This window comes from Centruroides sculpturatus, unplaced genomic scaffold (genome assembly GCF_000671375.1).
Source record: "Centruroides sculpturatus isolate CEXI.00-Female unplaced genomic scaffold, Cexi_2.0 scaffold1509, whole genome shotgun sequence".
NCBI classification, from domain to species: Eukaryota; Metazoa; Arthropoda; class Arachnida; order Scorpiones; family Buthidae; genus Centruroides; species Centruroides sculpturatus.
Genome location: NW_019385645.1, coordinates 113,774 through 140,502, shown reverse-complemented (window position 1 = coordinate 140,502; position 26,729 = coordinate 113,774). Strand labels below are relative to the sequence as shown.

Below are 26,729 nucleotides of genomic sequence, written 5' to 3'. Positions count from 1 at the left end.
TTAACAATTTTGTCCTGCAATTTCTCTTCAACAGCTTTTGGGGACACGTACATTTTGTATCCTTTAGCTCAAAATTTCCCAAATGAAACTTTCAAAACCATGTTTGACACATTCGGAGTTTAGAAGCATCTTTTCCATACACAGTTCAAATATTTTTTACTGTCTGTATAGCATGATATCCTTTACGAAACTTAAAAAGCATGCATAATGTGCCCAATGTGCATTTTATATACAGACATTTTGACTTGATTTTATTCAAAAGAAATGTAATGTAAAAATGTTTAAAATAAGCTTCAAAACAAAGAATATAATCTCACATCAGGAATAATGTGTTAAATTTCACAACTTATAATTACATCACATATTTATGTTAAGTAAGAACAACTGTTAATAAAAATACTTTTGCCTATTTTTATTAAACTTTCCATTTAAATTCCAATAAAATTACTGTAATAAAGTAGACATATTTTGCTATTCTGTATTGGATATGTGTATTTTTTGACTATACATGCTAGGCTTGTAAACTTCTTGTTAAATTTGTGTTAAATCGAATAAAGATACCAATTTTTCTGCTATATGGTCCAATTTTCCTTTCTGTTTCCACATTGGACAGGTTTCCACTATATACAGGTTTGACTGTAAAATCAAATCAATAAAGATGGACAACAAGCACTTTATCTACACTTTCTGAAATATGTTTCAATTGATTTGATTTTAATTTTAATTAATTAATTTTGATTTTATTTTAAATTTTAGTTTTGGTATAAAGGTCAGAGTTTATTAGTATTATTTTTAGTTTTAATTAACTGGCTACCTAGTATTAATAAATATTTAATATCATAATACATATTATATTATATATTATATTAATAAATTTTTGTTATTTAATTTAACTTCTGATTTAATTAANAGATTCATGACTGACTTTACTTAATTTTATGGTAAAGTGCTTCAGTCATTCCAACTTCTCAGCTAATATTCTTAATCAACATTTTTCTTTTGCAAAGGGGAGCACACTGAAACTGAGTAATGGTTTGAAAAAGCAGAATATGAGAGTTGACTCACCAAAATACCAGTACAAATGCAGCTCTGAATGAGGCAGTTGAGATCTTATCAGAGTTGTAGAACAAGCCCAAGAGGTAAAAAAGTCAAAAGGAACGATCTACATGTAGTCCTTTTTTAACATTAGCCTCCAAAATCTTGACCAAACTGCTTATTAAACATGTGATAGACTTAAAGGAACATGCACTGTGGCTCCAACTGCACCCCATAAATAGTCGGTCTGTATAATGGCATTTCTCATATTTTGTGGGCTGTTAACCATCTCTACTAAAGTAGAAAACAGTTGATTTTTAGCATTGTTTTGAGAAAGTTAGTTCTCAATTTTTTTTTCACTTTTAAATTTTACTCATTTTTCAATCTTCAAAATTCCAGATAGGTTAATTTTGAGGGGGCTATATTTGCACAGGGTCATACGTAAACCATCAGTTACTTTGACTATTCCTACAAGCACGGTAACAAGGTCTCAACCACATCATTCAGAGCCACATTTATTGTTCGCAGGGGGGTGACGACCCCCTCATTTGGAGGGTAAATCTTACCCAAAATTTAGCATTATTTAAACTTCATCTCATTTCCACCCAAACCTCATTTCCACCCTTTGGGGGGTGACGACCCCCTCATTTGGAGGGTAAATCTTACCCAAAATTTAGCATTATTTAAACTTCACCTACTATTAAAGATGCATTGATTAGTAAAAGTACGAAGAAAGACTAAAATGTCTTCACTCTTGCCATGTCCAATCACCGGAAACGACAATCTTCTACCGTAGAGACGACCTTTCTTTAGAGGCTACACATTCTATGTATTTTTAATAATGTGTAAAACTGTCAGCCAATTATAAATAAATGCATTGATTAATTATTATATTGCATGTTAAAATTTTAATTTGTGTAATTTCTCCAATAGATTAATATTACTCAAGACTGCAAAAAATAATTCTTATTTACTTGTTTTTATGTAAGAATAATATAAAATGGGAACATTCTATTTAAAGTATCAACTTTGATTTATAAATAGTTGTTTATTTAGAACATTTATAAACTTAAACCTATAAATAATTAAAGAATTGGACTTCATTTTTCATAATAATTTTTTAAAAAATAGGCAGAACATAAAAAATTTCACCTCAGAATAGCATTATTTCTGCTAGTCACAATTATTTCTTTATAACTCGTATATTATTATAATTTATTGAATGTAATGGATGATTAACCGTATAAAGTTCATTAAGTACGAAGAAAATAAATCATTCCATTTACCTTCTCCTAATAAAGCTGTAAAAACCGAAATTAATAAAATGAGAACGCTATCTCCCCACATTTTGCCAGATGTAACTTTACATAGCGCCACCTGACATTATTAAACTTTTGTAAGAAAAAGTCGAAAATAAAAAAAAATTTAGTGCAGAAATTTTAAAGATTAATCGTTAATTATTCATAATTATACATAATATAAAATAATTTATATAAAATTAAATATTTTTCGGAATTTTGATAGGTTAGGCGTTAAGTCCGTGCAAACGGTGTTTTTCCCAGGTGTAATAAAGTTAAGGCATGGACAGGTGGGAATCGTGAATTATATAGAACTTTAGTAAGTTTATTTTTCTCATTTTTATATTTTAATTATTATTAATTAGAGTTTGAATGAGCGTTTTATATTAACCAGAATCGTTTAAAATCTTTAAAAATAAATAAATAAATTTGTATATAATGTGATGCATGCATTCATCTTCCTTATCTTGAAAGTGAAATTGAACAATTTCTCATCACATGTTCAAATTTCATAATTTTTCTTAATAATGTGTGTCATATTATTTTACATGTAATTTTAAAACATTTTTCACATAAATCTGAAGCTAATTAAGTGTTTCTCTTTAATCAGATGGTTATTTTTATTTTTATATAAATTTTATAAAAGTATCATCCCACATACGAAGTCCTTTTGTAACAAGTTAAACTAGTTGAAAAAATAAAATAAAAAATTAAATTTCACCATAAATGTTCAACTGGAATTAAATATGTTGTATTCTCATTTTATTTGACTATATATATATATAATATTTTTAATATATTTAAAAAATTTTTTAAATCATTTTTGACTCTCATTGAATTACTGAACATCTTTTATGCAATATATTTGCATTCTAAGCAATATCTTAGAGTCAGAATTAACCAAAGAAAATAACACTAATGTGTAAAAGTAGGCTATTTAACTTTTTTAACTTCAAGAAATTCAAATGTGTAAATGTATAGATAAACAAATTATAAATAAAAGTCACAACAGTTTGTTTACAAATGTCTGTATGTCAACTTTTTGGCCACTTTTGGTACATCGACGGCTCCTTTATCAGAGATCTTTTATTTATTTTTACTTCGAAGTCTAATTATTAAGGAAATATACATAATTAATGTATTTATTTATTCTATTGTCTTGTTTTCTTAATTAAGTTATATATAGAATAACTTCGTAAATTCATTTAGTCTGAATATCACAATATTAATAATTGTTTAAAAAAAATTACTAGGCAATAATTGGATTTATTATTTAATTAATATTTGGTATTAATCTTTACGTTGGTACAGATTATTTATTTATAAGATTTTTAAACTTTTAATTATTATAATAATAAAAATGTTATATAAAAGTAGGTGATATATGTTGTTTAAATTTAAATATTGACATTTTTGTGATAACAGAAATCACAGATGACTTCTGATCTGATATATTTTTGATAATCTCTCTAGTAAATGATAATCTTTGATGGATGTTTAGAAATATGATATATTCTCTATAAAATGATACTTTTTATAATGTTATGATAATTATTGATTAAAAAGTACAGAAATATAGCAATTGACTGATATCTTACAACTTAATGAATTTGTTATTTATATATTAAAAATATCAGAAATTTCAATAATATTATCATTTTGTAAGCTACAAAGTTCACCATTTAAAATACGGAAGATTTATCATCAAAAGTTTATTGAAATTTATACAATGTAGATTGATATCTTAAGAATTTCATAAAGTTTTAAATGATTATGGAGTATACGGTGATTAAATATAGTCACAAAGTCAAATAAAGTTGCATATTTGAACCCTAATTTGACTTTGAGTCTTATTTTGTTGTGATTAATAAATTTTTGATGCTACAACTTGCACTTCATTCATTATCAAACGTTGTTCTATAATTTCAATATTATAAATGTCATTTTTAGTAATTCATTTAAAATAAATCTAATATATACAATTTGTAATAAAAATAGAATAATTCAGCAAGAAATAATGTTTTCTTAGATATAAATTTACTTTTTAAAGTATATAAAAGAGCAAAACATGATATCAAGCAGTACTTCAGATTGCAATATCAAGTTGCAGTGAAAGTATTATTGAAATTAAATATTAAGAACTAATATGCACATTTTTATGTATTTTTAATGCAGTTTATGTTTAAAAAATGATTAAGTAAGCTATTTTTTTATAATGAGAGGGCACAATTACACCTCTGAATGAGAAGGTTGAGACCTTAACAGAGCTGTAGACCATACTCACAGGAGCAAAAAAATCAAAGAAACCCTACATCTACATGTGACCCTTTGTGAGGTATAACCCCCCAAAATTAGTGTACATGGAATTTTGGAGACCCTCAAAAATATTTTTATTTAAAATTAAGTTGAAAGAACTTCTACTTATTTTAAGATATATTATTCATATATTTTTGAAGATGTAAAATTAATTAAAGCCAGACAATCTGCTGAATTATTTGGTTATGATTAGGCTAAGTCAATAATTAGATATGAAGTAATTTATCTAGAACTAAGTGGCAGCTAGATGAGTGCCTTGAAAGAGAGCCATGGGTACTTAAAGTTGTCCCCAGTCTGTGCCATGTATGGTTATATCTAAATTAACAGTTCTGGAAGTGAAGATTGGACATAGGTCCTCATAGCATAACTAGCAACTAATCTGTACAGTAAGTCAGTAAATGGAAGTTACAGGCTCAAGTCTGCTCTTGCCCAATTCTTTTTTTCTAGAAATTCTAAATTAAAATTAATTCATTATAATTATTAAAATTATCACGAGATGGTGGCTTAACTGCCTAACACTAGACAAATTACTTTGTATCTAATTATTAACTTAGCCTAATCATAGTTCAATAATTCGGCAGATTTGTCTGGCTTTAATCAAAAATCAGGTTTGTTGAGTTGTTGTTTATATGTAAAAATAATTAATTAGATATTGTAATAATAGAGATTTTTCCCACTAAATACAAGATGATGTCAAAAATAAGAAATTAAGAATGGTTTTATAGTGTTATATTGAAAAGCAGCACCAGTAATGCATAAGATTGTTCAGAATATTTCTTAATACTGTATTGATTAATTGTTAATTCTAACACAAAACAAAATATATATGAGAATTGATTCTTTTAGTAATATGATAAAAGTTTGAAAGTCTGTTAATTATACTTTTGAACTTTAAATGTAAAATTTAACCATAACACATAATATTTAAACATAAAATTTTATTATCTGAATCAGAAACAACATACTTATCTAGAAATTTTAAACAGGCTATATAATCTAACACAAAATGTCTTCTTTTCAGAAATAAAACTTAAAAGCCATTCAAGTACATTCAAGGGTGTTAAGAAAAGTATTCAGTATTTATATTGTAGAGTAAAAAACCTTAGTAAGCATAAGTAATAAACTCAAGTATATGAGATAAATAATTTGACAAAGACCTGGAATTTTTATGAGTGCAGCTCAAAAAGATAAGATGTCAAGTATAAATGGAAATGGAGGACATGTGTAATACTTGTGAATATCAAGGTAAAGATTTAGCAAGATTATCCCTCTTTTCACATTACATGCAACATGTAGAAGACTAAGTCAATCATGATACTAACATTAAAAAATTCTTAATATTTCAGAAACAGTTGAGTTTTGTTTTATCTACATTTACTAAAATTTTTAGTCAGTATGATGATACTATCTACCCCTGTAAATCCTGAATGCATTTTTAATATCCTGTATATCAATCTTCAGAAGTTAAACAGAAACTAAGAAAAATGAAAGTTAACTTATCTACAACACATTTTTTTAATTGAAAAATAAATTTAAATGCATGGTTGAAGATATTAGTAAGAATTAATTAAAATTCTTGAAAATGGGTTCTTTATAATATAATCTTTAATTAAACTGTCAGAAACATCAAATATGGCTTTATTGAAATTTTACCTGATTTAGAGGAATGCATTTGTAATTTTTTGATAATTTAAAATAATTTAATTAAATTTCTAAAAATCTAGTCAGATAAGTTAGTCTGCTGTTGAAAATTAACTTTAAACTATTTGTCATTTAAAAAAATAATAATAATTGGACATACTTAATCTAGAATACAATGTGTTCACAAAGTTTGGAAACAGATAAGTATACATAATAAATGGTATATTGATATTATGTGACAACACATATGTTTAATGTGTTGTACATTTTATTCATTTAGGAGTACATAGTTTAATATGCTGTGCAAAACTATAGTGAATGCAGTGCATTAACAATGATAGATAATAATAATTTATTCATATTTCAAGATTTTAAGGCCTCCCTGTAGTTTAAAATATTGAGAAATAGAAATATACCTACTTGTAGTATCATATTCTTGAAATAATAAAATAATTTAACTAAAAACTAATGTGATAAAAATAATTTATAATTTTTCATATATTAATTTTGCATATCAACTCTAATTTTAATCCAAATCAACTCTAATTTTATCACAAGTTTTACAATATAGTAAATCTTGTAAATGGAAAATGCTTTATCATCATCATCTGATATTTATCATTCATTTTCATAATCTTTAAAAGTTTTGAAACATTACATAGCCTATTCCTGTTATTGTTATTATATACCAGTCATTATATTGTACTGTAGGTTATTAGATTCCAAAAATAAAATAGTTGTTCAACTTAATACTCAATGATAAGATGACCTGTTTGAATGACCACTTTGCAATTTATGAATCAAAACTTTGCATACTTGTACTAATAATAGCTAAATTATCTCTTCAATGATTGTTGTTTTATTAAGTTGAGTTTTTCTAATGATACAAAGTTGTGTATTGAAAGATAGACAATAGAGAATATGATATATATACATGTCCTTAGAGTATCACATGTAAATTGAATGTGAAATTGACCTGGAAAATATTTATTACTTTTGTATTGTGACTAAATTTATAAAATATACTTACAAATAAAAACTTTGAAAATCTTTCTATTGGCACTGATGTATATTTGCATATTTTCTATTGTACATTTAATCACTATGATAGAATACAAATTGCTTCTTGAAGAAAATATTCAATTTTTTATAATTTTTGAGATGATGATAATTATAAAAAATATATAAAATCATTCTAAATGTGAAAAATTTCTATATTTTAAATTATTTTCTGTAGCTGTAGTAATGATTATATCTTCTAATTGTCAGTAAAGTGTTATGAAATAGCAACCTTGATAGATGAAACTGATAAGTTTTTTGCTTCTGTCATTCCACAATAATATTTAAGAAATTCTTTAATTGACAATAGAGATTTTTTTCATATTTTATGAAAAGGTTAATAAATAAATTTGACATTTTTGAACTTTTTGCTTATGCTAGATATGGTCAGGAGTTAATCCATAAAACATTTATTTCTAAGCTTTGTTTCATTCGAGAATTTGTTAGTGAATACAGTCCTGATATTATTAAAATAAATTAAATAATCCAATGTATAGTAAATATTACTTTAATATATAAAAAATATATTACTTAGGCCCTATAACAAACAATAATTATATATTAAATAACTTAATGGTATGATAACAGTGTGTATAATATAATATAAAGTTAGGAACTAATTAGTTTCAGAAAAATAATGGCATCTGAAATTTACAACAATCTACATCACTTTTTATTTTTTATCAAAAAATTAGCTATCTAATAATAATTAAATATTATTTTGCTAACTGTAATTATAGTACTGTATTTTGAATTGAAACTTTATAGAAAAGGAGAGTGAAGCTGCTAATATTTGTTAACTTTTAAAATTTTTTTAAAGAACACAAAACACAAAATTGAGAAAGTGAATACAGCATTGCATAGTAGATTTATTTGCTTCTTTATTTAAAATAAAACAACAAGTTTGAAAGACATGTTAGATAAAAAAAATATGAAGCAATTAACTACAGTTATTAAAACCTGCCTTGGTTTTGGGATAGGTTTTAACAATAGACAAAATAAAACTAAAATAGTATTATGATCGTTTGATAATCCAAAACCATGTTGTAAGTCTTCTTTGTTGCTTAAACACTATGTAGTGTAATAAATTTGAATGCTTGCATTCTTTCATCTTTATTTTAATTTAGTTGATATGCAATTGTTGTCATAAAGGTTATTGGTAATTCCATCTCCTATGTTTATATTCCTTTGTACTACCTATAGACGTTACTTCATTAAAGGCAGAAAGAAGGAATGAATAAATTGGGAAGGATGACAATGGTAGAACTCTGTAGTAACAAAGCTTGTACATCAAGAAAAAACTTTACACTTATCACAACTGTAACAATAATGATGAGATTCATGATTAATTGACCTGAACTAAAATGATCATAATACTTTATTGCTTAATTAAACACTATGTAGTGTAATAAATTCGATCACTTGGCATTCTTTCATCTTTATTTTAATTTAGTTGATATGCATTTTAGATTACACGTTTCGGGTCTAACATGCCCCACCTCAGCCAACTAAAAAATGACAAAAATACATACAATACATAAAAAAGTAAAATACATATAAATGGTTAAGATATTTTTTAGACATACCTCGGGATTTTTGCAAACTGGGTTCTATTAGGTGAGTACATAATATATATACAGCTTACACATTTACTATTGTATATCTATTTATACAAATATCATAAATTTGATATTAATCACTACAATACATATATCTATGCCATCAATGTACCTTCTTTTTTCTTCTTTTTTGGCAAATACAATTAAAGGGTAAGTATACTGCCAGTGCAGAACTTTACGTTCATCTATTTCATATTAAAAAAATACTTAATTTCTTTACCTACATGTCTCTGTATTATCTATATGAATATATTAATAAATAATATACCTGTTTTTTATTATTTTGAAACTTATGTTGTTAGCATCCTTTCTTATCTTTGTCCAAGAAGCAATATGGTGTTGAATTAAATTCTACCATTTTTTACGTTTTTTTAAAAAAGAAAAGAAAAGAAAAGAAATTCACTAGAAATTATCTTGTAATAACATGGAATAAATATGATGTACCTGTGTTTTTTTTTTTTTTTTTATAAAATTCAATATAACAATAGAGCATAAATGGTTGTATCTTCACCTGCTTTGCATTATATCGTCATTCTGTTTCTACTCTTTTACTATGCAATAGTGTACTAATTAACATATTCTTATACTGTAAGATGCCAGTTCATGATTGACTTTATAACAGTTATTTACTTTTGTCAAAAAAATTTTTTATCTATTTAATTATGGCAATTATTATTATGTAGAAGATAATTTTCATTAATTAATAATAAAAAAAATGTTTTTATAATGCATATAAAAATATATAGATCTAAATCTGATTAAAAACAGTAAGTACATTTGTATATGCATTTGACAATATGAACAGTATTAATTATTATGTTTAAAAAATTGACTGTTAATTAAAATTAACCTTACAGATTTTTGATAGAAACGTCAAACAATACATAGCATAGAATTTTAAACAAGTAAAATGGCGAAGCCATATTTGGGATGAGACTATGTCTCAGAGAGTGCAAGCAACACGTGCACAAATCTTGCACTCACACTTGTTTGTAGAAACAGTCTCAGCATTTTGTATTTTCTCTTGACCCGGTTCTTGGTCCTTGGACTACCTACTGATCTGGTTTATTTTATGTGCACATGATTTGGGCATTATATACTCTGTGCCAAATTGCAACTCCTGACATGTACTCCTATATACCTCTAAGGTATATAGCCGTTGATAGCAGCGCGATTTTAAAGATGAGACATAGTCTAGTCAACAAGTCTAGTAAAATTTATGCAAATTAACACATATCAACAATCACAAGACATGCCAAACCTACCAAAACAACACCAAAGACTCTGCACAGTACAGACCAATTAAATCTTCCAATACTTTACAAGATTCTTATCTCTTGTTTTGAAAACAAAGTATATGATCATATTGATGAACATGACATTCTTACAGAACAACAAAAAGGTTGTCATATAAACCACAAAGGTTGCAAAGAACAACTACTCATTGACTCTGTTATCTACTTCTTAAGCAACACAGAAACATACACATGGCATACATTGATTACATAAAAGTATTCGACAGTGTTCCACACACTTGGCTGCTGCACACACTTCTCATCTACAAAATTAATCCCCAACTCATTAGTTTCCTTGGTTTTACCATGCTTCACTGGAGAACAACATTACATCTTAACCTCCACAGCACTCACATAAAAACAAATCAAATATACATCAAGCGAGGAATTTTTCAAAGCGATTTCTTGAGTCCTCTTTAATTCTGCCTTGCACTTAACCCTTTATCTAACACATTGAACAAAGCACAATATGGTTATAATATCAGACATAACAAAACAACACATTATCACACTTCATGTACATGGACAATATCAAACTTTACACATTCACACAAAATCAGCTTTATTATCATTTACAAACTACACATACACACATTCAAATGATATATAAATGGAGTTTGGTCTAGATAAATGCAAAACATTCCATATTGAAAAAAGGAGTTTTGAAGAAAGGAGACTTTGTACTCAGAAGTGGAGATATTATCGAATCCATGGAAGATGGAAGAGGACGAGTTTTACAAATATTTAGGATTCCAACAGGCCAAACTTACAGAACATGCAAAGATAAAAGAAAGATTAACACTCGAATACCTGAACAGATTACATACAGTACTAAGAACAAACCTAAATGCAAAACATACTATTAAAGCTATTAATATATATTTTGTTCCTGTACTCACTCTTTTGGAGTTATACACTTGATACCTCAGATCTTGAGCAATTCCTAAGGAAAACAAGAACAACACTTACTAAGCATAAACAATATAATTTGAAATCATCCATAGAAAGACTAACTCCTCATAAAGGAGGTGGCCATAACCTGACTAATATAGTTAACCTGCACTAAACAAATTCTGACACTGTGAGAATTTTTTCATAAAAAACAAGAAACATCAAGATTGCATAAAGCTATAACTCTGGTAGACAGTAACCAGACAACTTTAAACTTACAGTCTGAGCACCTGGACATAACTCAACACAAATAACAAAGACACCACTAAATAGTCATGGGCCAAAAAAGCATTTCATGGCAGGCATACCTATGACTTAGCTGAGGACTATGTTGACTAAAGACTGATTAAGGGCTGTCTGTTTGGAGAGACTGAGGAAATGGTTGCCATTCAAGATCAGGTCATAAACACTAAAAACTATAGAAAACACATCCTGAAGAATTCATTACTAACAAATATGTACCTAAAAATTAAAATGTAGTTTTTAGGTTAGTTTTTGACTTACAAACATTTCAACTTACAACAAAACCTCAGGAACCTAACTTGTTCATAAGTAGAGGAGCACCTGTATTTAAAAAGTTAAGATTTTAAGAATCTTATTAATTGGAATATTAATAATATATTTGAAATTACAATATTTAAACATCTTGATCTATCTTAAATTATTAAGTTAAGAAAATACTTTTTATATGTAATTTTTTATCAAAATTATTGAGTTATTTCATTCTTAATAATTTACTATTTTGATTAAAGCCAAATGATTGTTGGATTATATCAGGCTAAATGTTACTAATTTCATTAAATTTATCAAGAGATGGAACCTAATGCCTACCTCTAGGCCAAATTATTTAACATTTAATTATTAATAATAGCATTAATATTGCCTGATATAATCTGGCAATCATTTGGCTTTAATATAATAATTGAGTTTATGGATGTTTATATTGCTATTTTGAAATTAATTAATTTAAAAAAATAATGTAATCTAATAATTACAACAAAACTCATTAATTTTATTGATGTGAATTAATAAACTATTAAAATTTTATTACTTTAAGTATATTTTTAGTTAATTTTAATGTATTTTAAAAACATTTAATATTTATATTTTAGAAATTAAAATGGCAGAAACTCCTCACAGTCCTGATTCTCATAGCAATAGTCCCATTAGCTCCTCACCTCCAGTTTCTGGAGGTTTATCAGAATCTCAAATTAAAAAATCTTGGGTCAAATTTGAAGAGGAAAATACTAAAGCAGGAGAAAGTGTGGCAACTATAGAACCATCTCAATCATTTCATGTCGATAGTCAGTCACATCCATTAGCAGATCGTGATGGAACTGGAGAGATATCAGAAAGTATGGAGGCAAAATCTCCTGTTTATGAGAGACAATCTTCATCTCCGATTCCTCAGTCTGTTAGCAATTTAAATTCATCAAGTCTTCCTCCACCAATGGCTCCTTTAAGACATATTAGAAAATCGGCTTCTGAACAGCCATCGGGTTATGTTCAAAATAATATTCCTGCTGCAGAAGCATTCAGAATGAATAGAAGCAGTTTGCAAAGTATCCCATTAACTACTGGACCAGCTTTACCACCACCTTGTGATCATGGTATTAGACAAGGATTTAGTAAGTATATTTTGTCATATTCATTATATAAACTAAAATTTTTGATACATTTCAAGATATATACAGTGGTGCCTCGTATAATGTACGCCTCTAGTAACGGACGCTGCAAACAATGGACTTTCTGTTTAGCCGTTATGTGACTCGAGCAACGGACTGGCTGCGAACATGTGCGAATGATGTTTCCACTCTTTTGCCATTGCCAATTACAATCTGCTATTTTTAGAATATATTATTAGTATATCTAAAGTACAGAGCTCCCATTGGGATTCGGCTTGCTCCCTTGTTTATTACGTACATCACCTCAGTGCAGGATATTTACATTTATTCAAGTGTTGTGCAAATCATGGCTTCTAAAAAAACAGTAAGTTGATTTCAATTGAAACAAAGCAAGAAATCATCAGAAGAGTGGGGTAAAATAGTGTGACGTTGTCAAAGAATTTGGTCTCAGCAAGACCACCATCAACACCATTATAAGCAAGAAAGATGCCATCAAGTCAGCCAAGGTTGCCAAAGGGAGTCTCCAAGATCTTCCATGTGAAGCATAGGTCTTCACGCCATGATGAAATGGAAAGGCTGTTGATGGTTTGGATCAATGACAGGCAGGTGAGAAGAAGTTATCTACCCAAGAAGTTATCTGTCAAAAAGCCAAACTCATCTATGACAAGTTGAAGAAAAACACTCCTGGAACAAGCAGCAGCAGTGGCAATGAAGAAGAGGAGTTTAAAGTCAGCAGGGGGTGGTTTTTTTGGGTTCAAGAAAAGGTGTGGAATCCACATCATCACCATGCATGGTGATGCTGGAAGTAATGACAAGGAAGAAGCAGAGAAGTTCTCTGTTGATTTTCAACAATTTCTCAAGAAGAAGGATACCGCCTGCAACAAGTTTTTAATGCTGATGAAACTGGTCTTTTCTGGAAGAAGATGCTCAACAGGTCCTTCATTACCAAGGAGGAAAAGACTTTGGATGGACACAAGCCCATGAAGGACAGGCTGACACTCCTGTTTGCAGCCAATGCCAGCGGAGATCTGAAGATCAAACCTCTGCTGGTTTACCATTCTGAAAATCCTAGGGTTTTCAAGAAAAACTGCATTGTCAAGTCCAACCTGCCTTGTCCATTGGAAGTCTAACCAAAAAGCCTGGGTGATCCAGGTTATCTTCAAGGAATGGATCCTGAAAACCTTTGCTCCTGCTATAAAGAAATACCTGCAGGGCTTTGAGCAGCAGACAAAGAGCTGCTGCTCAAAGCCCTGCTGATACTGGACAATGCCCCTGGTCACCCAAAAGACCTGGAGGAGATCCAGGAAGAAAGCTATTCTTTCATCAAGGTGCAGTATCTGCCAGCAAACACCATTGCCATCCTTTAGCCATCAGCAAGTCATTCAAGTCATTGCCAACTTCAAAAAACTGTACACCAGAGCTCTCTTCATGAAGGTGTTTGAAGGATGTCAGCTTTGTGGAGACATGACTGTCTGAAAGTTCTGGAAAGAGAAGTTTGATGTCCTTGTGGCAATCAGACTCATCCAGAAGGACTGGGAAGAAATCACGCAGAAGACCCTCAATTCAGCCTGGAAGAGGCTTGTTCCTGAATGGACTCAGGAAGAACCAGCTGAGGATACAGAAGTGATGTAGGAGATCATCTCGATGGCCAGAGAGTTGGAATTGGAGGTGGAGGATGTGGAGGAGCTCATTGAAGAACACCAAGAAGAGCTGACAACTGAAGAGCTCCAAGCACTTCTGGCCCAGGAACATGATGAAGCTCAAAGGGAAGCTTCATCTGACGAGGAGGAGGATCAGTCCAATCAACCAATTTCAACTGCTGCCATCAAGGACTTCCTTGTCAAATGGGGAGAGGTTCAGGAATTTACCAACACTCACTATCCAAACAGAGCTGAGGCCAACAGGATCAGTGATCTCTACAATGACACCCTTGCCCGTCATTTCTGACAGGCAAGAGGAAGAAGAGAGAGAAACAGACTTCCTTGGACATATTTTTCAAGAAGCCAGCTGCCAAAAAACAAAGGATAGAACAAGAGGAGTTGACCCTGCAAGCCCCGGTAGCCTCTCCTGAATCTAGCTCTGATTAAAAAACAATAAAAAGAAACCTGCTGCAATGTGTAAGAAGTGTGTGTCTGTATGAATGTGTGAAGAAAAGTGTTCCTCCAACTTCTCCTCATAACATCTGAGGAGGAGTTGGAGGAACACTTCATACCTAGCATAATTAGTGACTGCTCCATTTTCATTTTTTTTTAAATGGTACAGTACGGTTATTTTATGCTGTGGAACAAATTAGATGTTTTAACATGTATTTCTATGGGAAAATGCATTTCGTATAACAGACTTTTCACTTAACAGACGTGCACCTGAAATGGATTAAGTACATTATACAATACACCACTGTATTAGATGTAAATAATACATTCTAAACAACCTAAAAGTAAATTAATAATTGTTTTTATTGATTCATTTTTATTATATTGACATTATTTTCTCTCTTCTAAATAATGATAGCTTTTAATATTAATATATTTGTAATCTTTTAATTATTAACTAGTATATATAGTATTTAATTAACTAGTATATATAGATATAACTGATTTATTTATGATAATTAATTAAAATTGAATAATTTTCAGCTAATGGTGATACTATCGTTACTCTTCTTCCTATCAATAAACGTTTTTCTTGGATTACTAAAGCTGAATTTCGACCAGAATTAGTACCAGAGGAATTAATGGCTCATGGTTTGACTGTAAGAATAATAATATTACAATTACTACTTGCTAATTTATCTTTTATGTGAGAAACAATTTGAATATTCTTATTTTGTTAAATTTTTTCTTTGTGATTAATTTTCAATTATATGAAGCATTATTTTCTGATTTTAGTTGACAGTTGAAGATTACGTCATGGCAATGCAAGTTTTAGTTAACGATATCAGATTCAATGTATATATAATGTTCTACAAACGTGTTTTGCTTGTATGGATACTTCTTGGTTTCATCATACTTTTATCATTGCTGTTTTCTGGTATTCGTGGTTTGGCTCTTTTTGGAGGTGGAATTGTATGGTTAATTGTTAATGCTATTGGAATATTTATTTGTATGTGGCTTAAAATAAAGGTAAAATTCATGACTTTTTAAAAAATAAAATATATAAATTTATTTAAATTTTATGTAATTAATGTATTGTAAATTAAATATTTAGATAGAAGGATGGATAGATTTGATTCCGGTTATAATTTAACAAGTCTTAAATACCTAAGTTTAAAACGTTTTAAATATAGTACATATAAAACATTGTTTAAAGTGTCTTTAACATCTTTGTATTGACATTGCATATCTAAAAATGTACAATTTTTACATCCTTTGGTTAAATTGGTTATAATTGTTCCAAGATTTCTAATTATTAGAAGTGAAAGTGAATTAGTACTGTAATTTAGAATTAAATTTAATTAACATTAAAAAAACGTATCTATTATGTAGATTTGTTTGACTTAGCTTCACCATAACTTTATTCATTTAGTATAAATATTTCATATAATTTCCATTTAGCCTTAATAGAACTACATAGGTCATTTTAAAAGTTTACTATGTGGATGTGCTGCAGGTGAGAAATGAAAACAAAGGAATTTATCTTTGATAGAAATCATGAAGCACAATGTCCTTTATAAATATATAACATACCATCAGGTTCAATACATTTTTGCCAATATTGTGCAAGTGATCAGTTTTACCCTTGTAGTTTGTGGCAGTCGTATAGTATCAAGGTTCCCATATGGCAGTGTTGATTTCTTCCACTGTGTAAAATCTTCAGCTCTTCAAGTAGCTTCTTAAACTTTGCAAACAGGAAGAAATCATAGAAAGAATTTCAGATGAATAAAAAAGATGTTTGATGAATTTTCCAGTTCTATGCTGCCATATGGTTTTGAATATTGAAATGCCAGCAAGGGGTCATGTTTTGCAAGAGAATGATGCCTTGTTCTAATGGGTATGTTACTTTCAACCATTGGCTTGGTGAATCTTATTTTCCAACAAAGATGTATAATATAGCTCTGACTATGGTATCAGTGGAATAGGATGGTCAATTATCAAACCTACATTGGAAAAAAAAATAATGTACATAACCATGAATACACTTTGACTGTATCATACAACCTTGTATAGTGAATTTAGGACACTTCAGCTTCAAATCTGTGTTCCATCCACAATCAGAATGTAGAACAAGAATACATTTTTTCTGTCTATCGTTACAAATGCATAGTGGAGAATGTCACATGAATTTTTTCCTGATGCTTAACACTTGCAGTATCCACTTGGCACAGATTGCTGCTTGCTTCCCAAACTCAGATATACTCTATCAGAAGATATTCCAAACTGTCTCAGTCATTTTACACTATACTTTATAGACCATCCTTCACAATACATTTTGCAGTATCAACATAGAATCTCATACTTCTATTATTACCATGAGGTTGTTAAAATTATGGATGTGAACTATGCACTGAAGTGCTAATCATTTTTTCCATGGATATTTATACAGAAAACTTCTAAAATGACCCATGTAACTAAAATTTTTCAATTAAAATTTTTTGTAAATCATCAAATTACCTGCATGTCAAAATTAAATAAAGGTATTTTTATTTTTTATTCATATTAAATCTATATTATTTATATTTATAATAGAATCAAATAGCAAAATCTGATATAATTTATGACAATTAACAATGCATTTACTATTTGAAACAGGCCATACATTGTTGCCTTTTTGTTGTTTAATTTTATTACAAATATAGATGATAAAGAATATGATGTATCAAAAGTAATTTGTATATGTGATGATAATTCTTTATAGATGGGATATAAAATAAAATTGCAATTGTAATTAGGAGAAATTTTAAATTATTATTTCATAAATTTCTGTAATATTTAAAGGACATCAAAAATGGCACACAAAGTAATTAATATGTGATGTGAAGATACAGAATAACTGATATTAGAGCAACAAACATGTTAAACAATAATTTTCTAATCTGTTTCTCAATATATATAAATTTCTTTTGAGAGCTTTAAATATAATTTTGGTAAAAATTATTGATGTTATTCTGTATATTATTTACTATTATACCAATATACTCAGTTTTTCTTTATAATTAACAGCTATACAGACTTCTTGAACAATGTGTGGCTAGTGTTAATGCTTTGTTGTATAAGCATAACATCCTAGTTGGATTGGATGATCGTGGAAAGATTTCATGTCATAAAGTGAATGTATCCTTTAACTTAATTATATTATTACATACAGTATTAAAACTTGATTTAAATTTTAAAAATTAGCAAACTTTAAGAGTAACAATATTTTATCATTTGAATACATTCTTTTTATTAGAATATGACTTGAGAGATAAAAATAAATTTAAAATTAATGATAACAAATTATTGATTAGATATTCTTTTTTCTAAATATATCCATTCAAATTTAATAATTAAAAATGTTTTTAAAGAAAATAACATGTTTTAAGAGTTCAAAAACTTAGACCTTTAAAATGTAGGCTTTAAATTTGACAAATTAGTTTTTTATTGATGAAAATCACACACTCATATTAGACATCTGCCTAAATGAAATTGCATAGAGAAAATAATTGTAAGATTATTTATTCCTATATCTATAATTTAAGATGATGATGATTACAAGGATTAGCCAATAATCTGTATTATACCAATAGAGATACTGCTGATATTGTTTTTGATATGAAAATTCATCATTGATGATATACCAATTAGAAACTGGCTTTTAACTTTCAATGAAAAGTTAAAAGCCAGTTTCTAATTGATTATATCTAATTGGTTATTGGTATAAAGCCAGTTTCTAGCTTTTCATCATATGAAAATGCTAGTTTTTAAATTTTATAATTATCATTAAAAACAACCACAAATTATGAATTCTCTGAACAGAATGTAAAGCAATCTAGCATTTCATCATAAAATGAATACTAAGATTTCATACTAAGTAAAGTGAATTGTAGTCATTTTTTTATAAAGGGAATAACAGCTTTTTAAATGACAGAAATTTGTTTATTTGAAAATTAGCATGCATTTCTTATATTGAGGAGGAAAATAAAGCAAATGTTTTATAATTTGTTAGTACTAGTTTATTTTTTAATATTTTTGTACATGAACAATGTGTAAAATTGGAATAGTTATTATTTTTATATTATTCTTATGTAATATTACAAATATCACATCATATATTAATATAATTACAATACATAAATTATATGGTGTAATTAATGTATTACAACAGTCACAAATATTCAACCAAACAATCACCTTAACTAATCGGGCTATAAATTTGCTATTATAAATTATTAGATATTAAGTCATTTGGTATTAGGGTGGTAGACATTAGGTGCCATCTCTTATCTAAATTAATAATTATAATTTTTAATAATTTATTAAATAATTTAGTGTGTAACTGCATATGGTTATATCTAAAGTTACATATGTCTGGAAGCAAAGAATTATGGAGGTCTGGGTGGCAAAAATGGCAAGCACACTGCACGGCAAGCAGAGGCTGCAGGTTCAAGTCCCACTCTGGGCTAGTTCTTTTCTTCCAGATGGTGCTAAATTATTTAATAAATTATTAGAAATTATAATTATTAATTTAGATAATAGATGGCACCTAATATCTACCTCTAATACCAAATTACTTAATATCTAATCATTTATAATAGCAAATTTATAGCCTGATTAGTTAAGGTGATTGTTTGGTCAAGTATCAATATATCCAGCTTCAGAAAGTTTTTTATATATATACTTACAAACAATTGGAACAACAAATTTCGATAATTTCTTGAAGTTATTAGTAAAATATTTTCAAAATAAAATGCACACATTATTTTATTATGCCATTACAGTAGAGCATCGATTANATCATTGGTTCTCACATTAGAAGTTTGTTTGCTCATGATGTTTCTGCCAAAGAAAAGGTCACCAGATTAACAGAATTTTGTAATTACCAGATGGAGGAGAGAAAAAAGTAAGGATCAGGAATTATGCAAACCATCCATCATCTGTGAGAGAACTGGCCATCCATTTGCAGAAGAAATGGAAGAAAATACCATCTGAGATGTATCAGAAGTTTAGTGGAAAGTATGCCACATAGACTGTCAGCTGTCATTAAGGCCAAAACAAGTTCCATTAAGTATTAAAATTGCTTATAAAATACAATTTTTGATACTTGCATAAGTGTCCAGTTATTTTTGTAAGGATAGTATACATCAAAAGCTTTCATACAAACACATCCAGAAATCATACTAAAACTATACACCTCAGACAGTCATAGAAAATGAATGATACACACAAAATATACTGTGATTGAGCTATAATCACAAATTCCATTACAACAGATCAGATATCAAGTTCATTGACAAATGAAATGAAATCACATGCATCATAAACACTGTAAAACACCCACAAATTTAAAATACACTGAAAAAAATTAGTACTCAGAACTTTCCCATAAAATAAAGTCTTTATGGAGAATGGATATCAGATGCTACTTTATTAATTTATAATTATACTATAATGTAATATTAAATTATAAAAGTTTATAAAACTTCCTTACATTAATTATAGTTGATATTCCTGTATTTCATTCTTTGTGAGCAAATTGATAACAAAGCCATAATCAAGTAGCAAAATTAATCAGAATAAGCCAAAAAAATGCAAACTATTATCAGAATTACAGGCATATTCCATATATTTCAGAACATAATTTTATAATATAATTATAGCATTTTATTTAAATATAAAATACAACATGTAATTTTAAAATTTACCAGTACTCCCTTAGGAGTTGATGCAATGGTTCAAGTGATTCTGCCAATTGTTGAAACTTCTGTATGTCCTCTTTCTTTATGCTGTTCAGCACAATTCTCATGTTTTTGAATCATCTCAACTATGCCAAATCTTTAGTTTTGAGTTTTGTTTTCATACTAGGAAAAATGAAAAAGTAACATATGGCCAAATCAAGAGTGAGAATAAGAAGAGTGAGGCAACAACAACTATGTTGTTTTCTACTAAAAATTGCTGCACTTTAAATAAACATGTGGGGTGCATAATTTCAATGGTGGATCATCTAGTTCCTAAAGGTACACAACTCTGGGTGCTTGAACCTCTTGGGGTCTGCACACACTTCAGCATACCAGTGTAATAGTCTGTATTGACTATTTGCTTTTGTGAAATGAATTCCTTTAGAAGAATTTCTTTATGAATGACAAATGTAATTAATATTGACTTCACATTGCTTCTGATTTGCTGTGCTTTCTTGAAATGTGGAGATGATGGGCTTTTCCATTGTGAGGAATGTTGTTTGGTTATTGACTTTATTCATAAATCCTGCTTTCATCTGCAGTAATTACACATTTCAAAATTCAGTCAGCAGTCATAGTGTCTTTGAGACCTTAACAGATCTGCATTTGTTTTTCCTTTTGTTCAGCTGTCAGGATATGTGACAAGAATTTGGCAGAAATTTGTTTCATGTTCAATTTGTCAATCAAACTAGCCATAACATGTTAAAATTTTCAGTAATATCTGAAATGTTTTGCTGACAATATGAATTAATACATAAACTTTCTTGGTATTTTTCTATGCTTGATACTATTCATTCAGGGTGGCAATCCCATGGTTTAGGAGCATACATAAGTACTTTCCAGATAGTGTCAATGAGAAATGACGTAATAAGATATTATTTCAGCAGATTAATTGTGGACAAAGTTGTTCCATACTGTTTCTGCATTGTTTTTTACACATCTTCAAAAACAGTGCAGAAACACTATGGAACAATCTACCCACAATTAATTAATCTGCTGGGACAATATCTTTCATCATCATTTTTTGGTATTTTTGGGAGTTATGATTATCAAAGGCTATGCTGTTTGTTTGTTGTCTTCTGGCATTTCTTAGTTCTATTTGTTTTTGCCTGAAACATAGTCACTAAATATGTGCTGAAGCAATTTCTGTGCATTTCTGGTGCTTTTTTACCAGTTTTGACATATATTTTATGTACATATTCTTCTCTAAGTTTCTCATACATTTTTGATGGCAAGAAAGTTGTGCTATATATAGTAAACAAAGAAGTGTAGCATGAAATCTTATTCACTTGGCACAATGACTTTTGGTGCACTGACTTGATAAAGCTGTTGAAAAAAACCATCTTGTGGCACACACTGCTGTACTGTGTTTCATTTCCTGCATATTACCAGTTTAAAATTTTTTTGATACTACCTTGTACTCAGCATAATACACTATCCTTCCAAAAGAAATTTGACACCTGTATTTGCAAAGTGAATTAGATAGTAATCATTTTTTAATAGCAAATTATGTATTCTAAACTGTGTAATATAAAACATGGGACCTTAGAGGTATCTGCCATTTACAGTCAATATGCCTTAATTCAAGGAAATCAGTATGAATATGGTATTATCATTGGTTCTCACATTAGAAGTTTGTTTGCTCATGATGTTTCTGCCAAAGAAAAGGTCACCAGATTAACAGAATTTTGTAATTACCAGATGGAGGAGAGAAAAAAGTAAGGATCAGGAATTATGCAAACCATCCATCATCTGTGAGAGAACTGGCCATCCATTTGCAGAAGAAATGGAAGAAAATACCATCTGAGATGTATCAGAAGTTTAGTGGAAAGTATGCCACATAGACTGTCAGCTGTCATTAAGGCCAAAACAAGTTCCATTAAGTATTAAAATTGCTTATAAAATACAATTTTTGATACTTGCATAAGTGTCCAGTTATTTTTGTAAGGATAGTATACATCAAAAGCTTTCATACAAACACATCCAGAAATCATACTAAAACTATACACCTCAGACAGTCATAGAAAATGAATGATACACACAAAATATACTGTGATTGAGCTATAATCACAAATTCCATTACAACAGATCAGATATCAAGTTCATTGACAAATGAAATGAAATCACATGCATCATAAACACTGTAAAACACCCACAAATTTAAAATACACTGAAAAAAATTAGTACTCAGAACTTTCCCATAAAATAAAGTCTTTATGGAGAATGGATATCAGATGCTACTTTATTAATTTATAATTATACTATAATGTAATATTAAATTATAAAAGTTTATAAAACTTCCTTACATTAATTATAGTTGATATTCCTGTATTTCGATGTTAGTTATTGTATTGTAAGTATTATTCCTTTATATTATAAAAATTTTTTTATACATTAATGTATTAATATAAATATAATATGCTATAATTGTTTTATATATTGTAATTATATACTGATAATTACAATATATAAAAGATATAATTTATTTTTAATACTTAATTGAATTAATTGAAAGTATAATAAAGAAAATGCATAAAAAAACCAAACATTTTGATTTGCATAAGATAAAATATAAAGATTGTAATGATTACAGTTTCATTAAAATATTTATGAATCATCAAAAAACTATATTGTAATATTGCAAAAAATTGCTTGCTTTTTTACCATATTATAATTTGATTAATGCATGACTTGATGACGATACTAGAATTTGAGGCGATAGTTTTTTGGTCATGATTAAAAGTTTTTCCTATGTTAATTGTTTCTAAATGATAATTACAGTTTGAAATTTTAATGTTTTTTTTTATGTAGTAAAGTTCAATGTTTTATTAATTAAGATAAGTTTTTAAATCTGTTAATATATGAATAAGTTCTTAGATATAATATCTATGATTAAAAATGAATTTAATTTATTTTTCACACTGTCTATGAATTTTGTATTAAGTTTTATGATAGAATGATTTGAATAATGAGACAATAAAAATAAAATAAAAAATATTTTTAATAAAAGAAATTAATGAGGAACTGGAGAAGGAATTTCAAAATAAAAAATCCACACTTTAAATTACTCCAGCACTAAATATTTAATGAACAAGAATGTTTTTGGTCCAGTTGATGGGTCTTCATCAGTTGTTGAACATATAGCAGTTATTGAATATACAAACATTAAATCAAGTAGAACATATAATTTACAATTTAGATTTATTTTTTAAATTTTATTTTAATATATTTAACTGTTTTTTCACTTAAAAACATTCTCAATTATATTATTCCAAAATTAATATGACATTTAATAACATTCATAAATAAGGATTCCTTAAATGAAATTAAAGGATGAAAGAAATCTGAAATTAAATACTTTTTCTAATTTTACTATTTTAAAATAAATAGTAAAATTTCATTAATCCATACTAATGTAGGAAGGAGCTGACCCAATTAAGGAATTATCTGAATTGATTAAGTAAAACTGTATTATTTAATTTGAATGAAAAATTTGAAATACACAATAGAGTACAGTGTTTCAAAATACTTCATACATGCAGACTCTCTATGATTTACAATAGTAAAAATGATTTATAATGTAGTCTCCTAAATTCTCTGACTTCATTCCTCTTGATTTTTATTTGTGGAGCATTTGAAGGAAACAGTGTATTACAGGGATGGCCAAACTGTGGCTCACAAGCCATATGCAGCTTTTCTAGACTCTTATTGTGGCTCTCACATACACAATTTTTATGAGCTTGATACAGACTATTTACATATATATGATATTTTGGTAAGTTTTTTACTATTATGTATTGTAATATACACAGAAATTGTATGGGAAATTTCCAACTTAACTTCAAACAGGCAACTGAAAGCTTAGATCATATCATGTTCATAAAGTTGAAAGAGGTAAATGATTACTAGTAATTTATGATGACTAGGTAAACAGTGATATTTGCTATAGAACAGTGATGATTATATTATTTTTAGTTGAAATACTAGATACTTATGGGTTAAGAGGAGGCCAGTCAGAAATAACGTTTTTTCCGAATAATGCAATTTTTTATTTGTCAAATTTAATAAAATTGTTAAATCAAACAATAAATTACGATTTATAAAGATATAACAAAATTTCACAAACTGTAATAATAAACCACTTGAATATGCAAATTGTTTTGTAGTGTATATGGCAAATAGGCAATATCTATCATCCTTATTGATTTTTTTTCATTTTTATAACCTTATCAGTAAATTTTCTTCTTTTTAGATTTAAATTTACTAGTCTATTGTTATTTTGATATTTCATTCAAAATCGCGACTTTGATCGCAATTTCCAACTGGTGTCCTCTTAACCCATAAGTACCAAATACTATAAACAGAGGATGCAGCTCTCCAATGGTCATTTCAATGGAGGATGTGGCTTTCATTAGCCTATATCTGATAGACAGTGTATGACTCCTATTGTGACAAGGTTTGACCACCCTTGTTGTATTACATGGAACATAAAATAACAACCATTTATAATGCATGTATTCGTATAATACCATGTTAATGTATGTTTATGTTGAGCAGGAGCATATCTGCACACACAGATATGCTCCTCAGTTAAATTGTGTTAATACAGAGCATCTTTTGTCAGTTACAAGTGAATCTTTTGTCATAATTGAACCCTTCACCTACATAATGAGACTTTGACTCACTTTATACTATCTATGAATAGCTCTAAACAAAGACTGAATCTAATGAACATGAACTATTGAAATGCATTGATAACTATGCAAATTGACTATTGAATCAGATATAATTTAGATTAAACAATCATTATTTGGATATTTATTTAATATTTTTACAACAATTGTCATAATAAAATTACATTTGGAGTGACAAGACTCAGATTAAAAAAATTTTCTATGATTATTATGTTTTTACTAATATAATTGAGAATAAAATTATAATAATATTACAAAAAAATAAATCAATATATTGAATGTAATTATTAGAATATATTTAGTAGATTGAATAGATTACTATCTAAATTATTTTAAATGGCATGAGAATTATAATGATAAAATAATTTATTTTTAATATAAATTTTTCAGAAATATTTGAAAGATATGTTAGAAAATGAAGAAAGACTTAAAGCACAGCAAGCAATAGAGGTACAATTTTGTTTTCATTCATTATAATAGCTTATTTTTTAAAATAAAATAAAGGCATATTTTATTTTTAACTTCATAAAATTTAAATTTTAAAATATTTCAGCCATAAAGTAAATAACTAAATATTAATAGATACATTTAGCAATATTTGGTCATATATGTACTGTACATAGAACTCAGGTCACTTTAACTTGTATTAATTCATATGAGTGAGGTCAGAATTGTAACCTGGTTGCAGCAATAGATTTGAAAATACAGATGAAAGTGTGTTTTAGGTATAGCAACAGTGATAGCTGAAAAAAACCTTAAAACACTTATTATGTTATACTCTGTCACATAGATATGTATGTATGTATGTGTTTACAGTGTAGGATGTAAAGAAACAAATTCCAAGAATAACAAGGTTGATAACAGTTATATGTGGCTAAAGAGCAGGCCACGAGAAAAGCGTGGACTTTTCAAGTTCACAGCAACCACTTATAATGATTGTCCTTGCACTTTGTTTATAGTCATTGCAAAGTCTACTATTATAGCCTAAGTTATATATTTCACCTGTTTAGTTGTAATTATTCTTGCAATGTATTCTAAAACGTCCATCATGTTTGATGCTTTCAATATTAAACATGATGGAAATTCAATAGGTTGATAGATGAATGTATGTGGTGACAAAACAGGTGGTGACAAAAATGCTTGTGTGACAGAGTATAACATAATGAGTATTTCAAGGTTGTTTCAGCAATCACTATTGTTTGTAGCTCTATTAAACACAATTCTATACAATTACTTGCTTGACTTGTATGGGTCCTTAATTGTCAAGTGGACACCAAATTTGGCAAATAGTGTTAACAATATGTTAACACTATTTGTCAAATT

General features: G+C 28.3%; 1 protein-coding gene across 2 annotated transcripts in view; it reads left to right on the top strand.

Moving 5' to 3' along the window:
* The first annotated feature begins 2,565 nt into the window (after positions 1–2,565).
* Positions 2,566–26,729, top strand: part of LOC111640849 (transmembrane protein 268-like) — a 28,346-nt gene continuing 4,182 nt past the window's right edge. The window contains exons 1-7 of one of the 2 annotated variants that reach the window (XM_023386922.1): positions 2,566–2,652; positions 12,327–12,842; positions 15,476–15,591; positions 15,728–15,961; positions 17,999–18,109; positions 23,030–23,065; positions 25,797–25,856. In XM_023386922.1, the coding sequence (XP_023242690.1) occupies positions 12,335–12,842; positions 15,476–15,591; positions 15,728–15,961; positions 17,999–18,109; positions 23,030–23,065; positions 25,797–25,856 (1,065 nt within the window). In that variant the 5' untranslated portion in view covers positions 2,566–2,652; positions 12,327–12,334. Of the gene's footprint in view, positions 2,653–5,398; positions 5,895–12,326; positions 12,843–15,475; positions 15,592–15,727; positions 15,962–17,998; positions 18,110–23,029; positions 23,066–25,796; positions 25,857–26,729 lie in introns of those variants that run through there. The other variant, XM_023386921.1, reaches the window with a different exon arrangement.